Genomic DNA, 9,180 nt, shown 5'->3' on the forward strand with positions numbered 1-9,180 from the left:
AATACTACTTCATTAGACTGAGCTTTTGGTGTTATGGGGTGTGATCATAATAGTATTGCACCCATTGTTATTTCCAACTTTTATAAGATGTGATTATATAACTTGTGTTATTTTCGGTGTTTTGCTATCTCCTATTAATATGGGGTGTGATTGTGATATTGATTAGTGAGATATGAATAATGCAATCCAATTTTTGGAGAATGTTTGAAGATTGAGTTTATGAGAAGACAATGTTTACTAGCTCAAAAAAATTCCAAATTATGACAAAGAACTTGATGTAGCACACTTGAATTTAGAGCCGAATTCCAAGCCCGTTGCGCTACGAAACGAGGGTCCAGTACAATCCTATGAGCACCAGCTCCCCGTATCCAGCACTTGCACGCAAAATGGTGTCAGACGGAGTCTGGCACAATTTTCGCATACCGGTGGCCTAACGCGAAGAGGAGGGTACCCCACTGACTAGAGTAGCATGGAGCTTGGGCTTAAACCTAACCCAGACGCAGAACAAAAAGCAACACAGCCCAACGGGAGCCAAACTAATGTCTTAGGTGGTCAAATATACATTCCAACCATTATCCCTATTATACATTTGGAACCCCACCCCACCCCCCCCCCCCTGAGGAACATATGCTTTGGGCTTTCACCCCAAGCCACCTTTAGTACCAAGAGTTAGTCTCTAAGACAAGCTCAAAACTTACTAAATATGGAATGATCTTAGATTGCGAATTTGGATACGGGACGAACAACATTGTGTTCAGGCCAACCTCTACATTCCGTAGACATGCCAAATGAGCGAATCTAGACACTTTCTATATTTAGCATTTGGGACTGAAATGAGGCTAACACACAGGGTGTGATAGCGAAGGTGTTTGGCAAACACGGTAAGCTATCATCTAGCGATATTGAAGGACTAGTCTCAATATGCGAGAGTTCTTGCCAAGCTAGTGCAAGACAAAGTAAAAGAGAACTAAAATGCTGAGCCAAATAGACACTTTAAGAATTCCATCCTTATGCTCATCCGGCCAAGTATAGATGCTAGGTCTAATTTACTAACACTTGGACAAAAGAGGCTAATAAAGGGAATCAGTAGTACCAACCTCCTGCTGTCATGACAATAAGGAAAGAGTGTGGCTATTTTATCCCCATTTATCCCCCAAAGTTCCTATGATCACATACGCACACCTCCACTTCTGCACTCTCACCCTGCCCCCCCCCCCCCCCCCCCTTAAAAAATATCAATGTCCTCATGGACTATTAACACTAACACTTCCATTTCCCCCCTTCCCCCCCCCCCTCCCCCTTCAGAAATGTCAATGTTCTTATTGACTAACAACCCCTACTAAGCCAAGGGGAACCAACACTTTTGCAATTATTTTGCAATTATTTTTTCTCCTAATCATTTCTGATTCTTATGATCCTCATTCTTAGTCTGGTGTTGAGTTAAGTGTTTTCTATCATTCTCATACTAATTTGGATGTTAAGTATATGCTAAAAATCTTAATTTTATTTCATTGGCAGGGCTTTTAATCAATTTTAATATTGAGTATTCCCCTATTCCAATAATCGAGTCACTTTGGCCAAAGTTTTAGATTGAGTGCTCCTTAGTTGTAAGTATTATTGAAAACCTTTGTTTTATTATTGTTATTTGAAAGGTTTTATATGTTCCTTTAAAAGTGTGGACTTTTCTATTGATTGTTTTGTCGTAAGTGTTAAATTGTGTCTTGAGAAGGTTGAAGAGATTGAGTGGTGTGAATCCTTTGTTTATCTTATGTTAACTAAAGTATTTTATCACAATATATTTTTTGTTCTCCAAGTTTTGAACATATTTCTTTCTTTCCTTCTATTTTAACAATTGTTGAAAATTCCTTTTTTTATGCTTTTTTATCCACTTTTTCTTCTTTTATAATGTTTCTTCTTCCCTTTTTCTTGCGACACTTCAAATATATATTTGTTTTTTTTGGAGGAGGGGTTAGAGGGGATGGAAAGAAGTCCAACCCTAACAATAAAGTGAGGATGAATGAATACAATAGTGGAGTAAAAAATGAATGATATAAATTGTGGAGTGAGGATAAACATAACAAGTTTGAATAGAACATTTAACCCCAACGTAATGAAGTTAAATGGATGCAATACTAGAGTAAGGTTAAATATAAATGGTAAAATGAGGACAAATGCAATGAGTCCAAATAGAGCAGTGCTTTAGAACTTTCTTTCTTCTAAAGAAGGGATTACGAGGATGTGAAAAATGAATGAAAGGAGTTTAACCTCCCATATATAATGTTGGACAAGGATGACAATTGTGAGTTTAAGTTAACATAGGTCTCAAATGTTAACTGAAGCGAAGATGCAAAAGCAAGTTTTACTTATAGTCATGAGTTCAAGTTAATGTTGGTCTTGGAGGATCGTTGACAAATAGACTTAGAAATGGGATATATTATTTGTTTCAAAGGTGCCTTATGGAATATAGTGGCTCTTAAAGTCTTATTTTGGTTCAAAATTATAACTTTGTGGTTGATTTGAACATTTGGCAGTTGTATACAAAATTATAATTGATTCATTGTTTATGCTATAGCTTTGAATTTTGTTTCAGTCATGGTTGTTAACAATTTTGTTGGTGGTTTTATTGGAGATTTAGATTCTTGTAATAGTTTATAATCACACAATAAAAGCTTCAAATATTCCACCTAACTTATTGTCATCACCTTTTTATCTTTCGGAGGGGGAGATATATAATGTTTGTAAATATATATCTGTATGTACATGTATTACTTTGGTTAGATAATACACTAATTATACTACTATAATATATGGACTGTTTATTTGGGATTGAATCTAATCCATTCATTCTTCTATATAAGCAGGGGTCTAAATATATCTATTCTTATATCTTGAGCGCCCATACTTGTAATATATAGAAACAGTTGATTTAATTGCAATATAAATTGATTTAGCAACAATATAGTAATACAAATAGTATACTACTTCATCATATTCAAAATTGTACAGTCATCCTTGTATAGATAATCATCCACGACATGCATATATCCCACACCCATTTTACTTCAGTTCTCATAAATAACTAAAACGAACAAAGAAAAGGATTAATGTGAGGCTGGAAAGGTGTTTAAAACATTGGCTCTCATGGATAACTAAAATGAACAAAGAAGAGAATTAATGTGAGGCTGGAAAGGTATTTAAAACGTAGTTTATGTTTATCATTCCCCATACAAGATGTTGCAGCTGGCAAGTCTCTGGGAGCTCCACAAAATCCATGAGGTTGTCATCGAGAACCAAGCTGCACTCAGTGAAATTGGCATTTCAGTTAGAGACAGTGGCAATCACTCCCAAGAACATCCTAGATCTGATCTGTGCACAAAAAAAAAAACATTAGAGTTCAGCGATCAAAGTTTCAAGAGCAACATCATGAACTGACATCTGTGGTCTGTGAAACTCTGACTTTGGAAGTTGTCGATCAAGCAAATTCCAATGTTATATCCCCTGATAGAGAGAAAGAAACACACAGAAATTCTTATGAATGCTAAGAAGGGATGAAATTAAAGAGAAATGCTCAGGGCTTACATCACTTCCTCCATGTCTTTGAAGTCTGCTGGACCATAGGTGAGAGTGAAAAGTTCTGCATTCTTGATTCAGGATGGACAGAATCGAGAAAAACCACAAAGACACAGTGAGCGCTCCACGAATCTCTAGATCCAGGACGGGATTTAGCAGCTCTCCGCATCCATGACCTTCTCATTCGGCATATTCGATGGCATCATTTGTCCTTCGTATTTCGTATTTTGACATATTCTCTGATTCTCTAAAGCCCTAAAAGCTTTCTTTCTCTCTCGCGATGGAGGAGGAGGCGTCGCGGCACAGCGTAGCGCTGGTGCTGGATTTTGGCTCCCAGTACACGCATCTCATCACGCGCCGCATCCGGCAGCTCGGCGTCTGCTCCTTCTGCCTCTCCGCCGCCGAGGCATCGCTCGACGCCGTCGCCAAGCTCGCGCCGTCGCTCATCCTCCTCTCCGGCGGCCCCCATTCCGTCTACGAGCCCGGCGCCCCCAGCGTCCCTCCCGGATTCTTCGATTACGTCCGCGATCGCGGCGTCCCAGTGGTGGGCATTTGCTATGGGCTGCAGCTCATCGTTGCGCAGATGGGCGGCAGTGTCGAGCCGGCCGCCAATCGCGAGTATGGGAGCATGGATGTCGTGCCAGTGGCGGGATCGGTGTTGTATGGCGACGACGATTCTACGCAGTCTGTGTGGATGAGCCATGGGGACGAAGTTGTGGAAATGCCGCGCGGATTTGTCGTTGTGGCGAGGAGTGTTCAAGGCAGCATTGCGGCGATCGAGAATCCAGACTTGGGAATCTATGCATTGCAATATCATCCAGAGGTACTCGTGATTCTTTCCTTGTGCAATGCCTTGCGTGATCTTCTTCGATCTTCACTGATTGTTTTTTGTGTTTGTTTGAATTTGAAAGCTTGCATTTGATTTGTTCTTTAGAAAACTTTTGGTCTAGTGCAATGCTTTGTGTGTTCTACTTTGATGTGGTTGATTTTCTTTGAAAGGGTGTGTTGTTTGAATTCATTTGAAAGTTTGCATTTCATTTGTTCTCTCTTTCTTGCTCTTGGTTTTTTACAATAACTTTCAAGGATTTTTTTGCTGTGATTGATCTTCTTCTTCTTTCTCTCTCTCTCTCTCTCTCTCTCTCTCTCTCTCTCTCCCCCCTAAACTTTTGATCTTGTCAGGTTAGTCATTCGCCTAAAGGCATTGACACACTAAAGCGCTTGTTGTTCGAAGTTGGCGGCCTTACAGACGATTGGAAGGTGCAAGACGTTTTGCAAGAGCAGATTGATCTGATCGCAACTACAGTCGGACCTGACGATCATGCCATTTGTGCGCTGTCTGGAGGAGTCGATTCCACCGTTGCGGCAACCATCGTTCACAAAGTTATGGGCGATCGTCTACACTGCGTCTTCGTTGATAATGGACTCTTGAGGTAGGTTCTTTTTTTTTTTTGGCTTCTCCGATTTCTTGAGCTTGTTCTCTCTTTCGTCTCGAAGTAGCTTTGATTTGATCCATCTTCTTTCCAGGTACAAGGAGCGAGAGCGCGTCATGGAAACTTTCAAGCGTGACTTGCACCTCCCGGTTGTCTGCGTGGATGCGGGCTCCCAGTTCCTGGCGAAGCTCGAGGGAGTTGTGGATCCAGAGCGCAAGCGGAAGATAATCGGCGCGGAGTTCATTGCCGTCTTTGATGAGTTCTCCAGAAAGCTCGAACAAGAGCTTGGCAAGAAGCCCAAGTACCTGGTGCAAGGGACGCTCTATCCCGACGTGATCGAGTCGTGTCCTCCTCCTGGAGTCGTGGGACACTCTCACACTATCAAAAGCCACCACAACGTTGGGGGACTTCCACCATCGATGAAACTTTTGCTCTTGGAACCTTTGAAGTGGCTTTTCAAGGACGAGGTGAGTGTAGTACGTTGAATCAGATCTTTCTTCCATGCATTGCTTCTTTTCTTCTCCAGGTAAGAAAGCTCGGAAAACTTCTTGGCATTCCCGAAGGATTTCTCAAAAGGCATCCATTTCCTGGTCCCGGTTTGGCTGTTCGTGTGATCGGTGGCGACGTTACTGAGGAAAACCTTGAAACTTTGAGATTGGTAAGCACACACCCTGTGCTTTTTGTGTTCTATCACTTCCACTGGTTCTTGTTTGTAGGTGGACGAGGTTTTCACAGCTTCGATCAAAGAGGCTGGTCTCTACGACGAGATGTGGCAAGCTTTCGCTGGCATTCTCCCCGTCAAGACTGTGGGAGTCCAAGGAGACAAAAGGACTCACTCCGGCAGCGTTGTTCTTCGTGCGGTCACCAGCGAAGATGGCATGACTGCCGAGAGGTTCTCTCGTTTAACTTTTCCTTTTTCTTTGCTTACACTGTTTGTGCTAGGTATACATTCAAAAGGGAGTTTCTCGACCAGGTGACGAGAGAAATCTGTAATACGGTGGTGGACGTGAACAGGGTCTTTTATGACTTGACTTCGAAGCCCCCCGCAACGATAGAGTGGGAGTGAATTGCTCGAATTTGATTTGTTTTACTACACTGACTTTTGCTGACAACTCAAAGGCAACGCACATTCTTTTCTTCGTCTAGACCAGTTCTTAGCAAAGGATCATGTAACCTTCCCCAAACAACTTTTTCTTTAGGGTTTTGCAGAGCAAACCCAATATGTATATACGGATTTTTATTAAATTTTCTCCTCAAGCCATTGAATATTCTCGGTATATGCGCGTAATACTTTATTTGATCAAGCAAATCATCAAATGTCATGAAGAAACAATGTGTTGCAATCCTTGGGTTTTGGTAGTAACTTTCATGCTGCTGGGGCAAAGACCAAATGCCATGCAACTCTCCAGTAGCTTGCAACTGAGAAAAAATGTGTTTCATTGCAAGCCCAGATGGATGGTATGGTGGACTACCCTCACAGCTACATGTGAGTAAAACCAATTAAAAAAAGCCTGCATTTCAAAAGTATCAAATAGTCATCATGCATAGCATATATACTGTACATAATTTTAAAGTTTAGCTGCCAAAATATTGTCCACATAAATGGAGAGTGGAAAATCAAACTTCCCCTTTTAAACAGCTTATAATTTCTCCAGATATGTAGAGGCAATACTTGTTCTTACTTTATTACCTCTCTCTGTGTAGTACATCAATCATAAAACAAATATTAAATAATGGAACGATAAAAACTCAAAAATACATCATAAATTCATATGAACAATTTAATATTTCGTCTTTAATAATAATAGAGCTGTTTTCAGTTTTAATCTCTTTTAGTATAAAAATCACTGAAGTACTTAAAATAATTATTTAAGTCTCAATTTTAAAAGGAAAAGAAAAATGCTTAAATTTTAAATTTTATAAAATGTATATCCAATTATTAGAGTTGAGATGTTTAAATGTAAAGTAAAAATATTTGCTTACTCAACTATGATTGTTAAAATGTTTATTCAATTTCCTTAAAAATATGAAACCATTAAAAATAATAAAAGTAAGTTCTAATTCAAGGAAATTAATGATTCAATATAAACACCAGAGTAAATTTTAATTAAATATGATTTCATTAAATTTAAAACCCAATATAAAAGCTAAAACAATAACAAATCAAACTTTAATTAGTGATTTTACTTTTTCCAATACAAATTGGGTAAGTATAGTGCTAAAAGAACTATATAAATTATTTAAATTCAAAGAGTAGTTAAAAGTATTTAAGGTAATTAATTTAAATTTTATTAATATAAATTTTATTTAATTTTCTTCATTTTGGATAATTTTAACAAGTTAACTATCTTATCAAATAAATTTTGTAATGTAATTAAAAATTTTAGTACCACTAATTTTGAGACCTTTATTATACCTATTGAATTTTTCATACTTAATTACAATATGGAATTGCTAATACAACTCTATTATCTGGTGTGAGATAATAGATTTTGCATTTAGGATGTTAGATATGGTGATTAAATCGTTCTCAAGCATTTGTAAGTGACTAAATTTTCCATTCTACTTAAGTCATTTAACCACACAGAGGAGTCTCACTCATAATCTCTATAAGTCTTATTTTGGACTTAGGGACTTGCTAGCCCCAAGAATGGCATCCATGCCACTCAACCATTGCACTTGGTCCAAGTGCTCCACATGTCCGATCCCATGACTGACACCCTAAGGTACCACCGACATATCAGTCCATTACGCTAAGGCCTTGCCCATTCACCTTGGTCATACCGGTGGTCTGACACCACTTACATCATAATTCCGTCTCTCAAAGACTGAGCCATCTGTTCATGAGTGATCATCTCAGATCCACTCCTTAGCATCCTTAGGATGCCCGCAGACGTGGGGAATAGCCTTCCCCAATATCCTTTTTCCAGTCCCCACCAAGTCCCTTTCTGCCCATGGCCATATTCACCAACACTGCCACTGGATCGAGGCCCATAAGCCCAACCACTAAGTCCTATGGTCCTCTAGGACTTTCTCACCACATGACTGTATCCTTGGTCACTACACCAGAGGACTACTCCTCTTCCTTTCCACATTCTGGGTTTTTGGGACAACATTTTGGAACACCATGGCCCTACGTGAGCCTCATAGGTACCACATTTGGGTGCTCTAGCCATGGGCTTAGAGCGAGGTTCCATTGAGCCACGCTAGGTATCCAAGTAAATAATGCCACCCACACTTGGATTAGGAGCATTGACCATTCGATCTCCCGGGGGAACTAAAGCAGACTCTTGAACACTTTACCAAGCTACCTCGCTTGTCAGTCCGTATTCATTCTAGTCTTGGACTTCCCAGTGGTCAGCTCATCACCCAACACCTGGGTATAACCTTCCTGGGCCAAACTGGCCTTTCCTGGCCAAACTAGCTCCACTAGGCTCCAACCCCCACACTCTCCCTACTATACTTTTGGAACCCTCTGCAGCCGCCCCCCCCCCCCCCCCCCCAGGGGACAATCACTTTGGGCTTTCACCCAACAGTCTGTATTACTATTCGAACTTGGACTCGGACTCGGTCTCGGTCCTGGTTGCGAACTCGGACTCGGTCTCGGTTTCATCTCGGACTCCATCTCGGACTCCATCTCGGGTCCATCTCAGACTCCATCTCAGGTCCATCTCGGACTCCATCTCAGGTCCATCTCAGACTCCATCTCGGGTCCATCTCGGACTCCATCTCAAACTCCATCTCGGACTCCATCTTGGACTCCATCTCGGGTCCATCTCGGGTTCATCTCGGACTCTATCTCGAGTCCATCTTGGACTCTATCTTGGGTCCCTTTTCTAGAGACTCACTTATTGCTTTCTTTGTGCTTGTTCCTCGAGCACTTCGTTGGGAGTTCCACTCCCACTCTCGACCTCTCAAGTCGGAGCTTTTAGTCCAAACGTGTTACGTTCGTTTGGCTTTCATTTCGGCCACTACCACATAGCACCCTTTCGGCTCCACTTTAAGGCCTAGGGATTTTGTGTCTCACAACTCCACCACCTATAGACAAAGTTTGATGTCTTCATTGAACGATAAATTATTTTATAAGGTAATACCAATATATATTACCCTTTCCATTCTTGGCACCTCGCTAATATTCGTCAATGGTTTGATATTGAAGGCTCACTATGCCTTGCCCATC

At 40.6% G+C, this 9,180-nt stretch overlaps 1 protein-coding gene across 1 annotated transcript; it reads left to right on the forward strand.

The window, feature by feature from the left end:
• The first annotated feature begins 3,850 nt into the window (after positions 1-3,850).
• Positions 3,851-6,125, forward strand: LOC9644990 (GMP synthase [glutamine-hydrolyzing]). The gene is made up of 6 exons (XM_002984580.2): positions 3,851-4,393; positions 4,750-5,000; positions 5,095-5,467; positions 5,527-5,658; positions 5,717-5,892; positions 5,943-6,125. Exons 1-6 carry the CDS (start codon positions 3,851-3,853, stop codon positions 6,064-6,066), a joined length of 1,599 nt encoding a protein of 532 aa, XP_002984626.1. The 3' UTR covers positions 6,067-6,125.
• Positions 6,126-9,180: the final 3,055 nt, after the last annotated feature.

Source organism: Selaginella moellendorffii, unplaced genomic scaffold, assembly GCF_000143415.4.
Source record: "Selaginella moellendorffii unplaced genomic scaffold, v1.0 SELMOscaffold_63, whole genome shotgun sequence".
NCBI classification, from domain to species: Eukaryota; Viridiplantae; Streptophyta; class Lycopodiopsida; order Selaginellales; family Selaginellaceae; genus Selaginella; species Selaginella moellendorffii.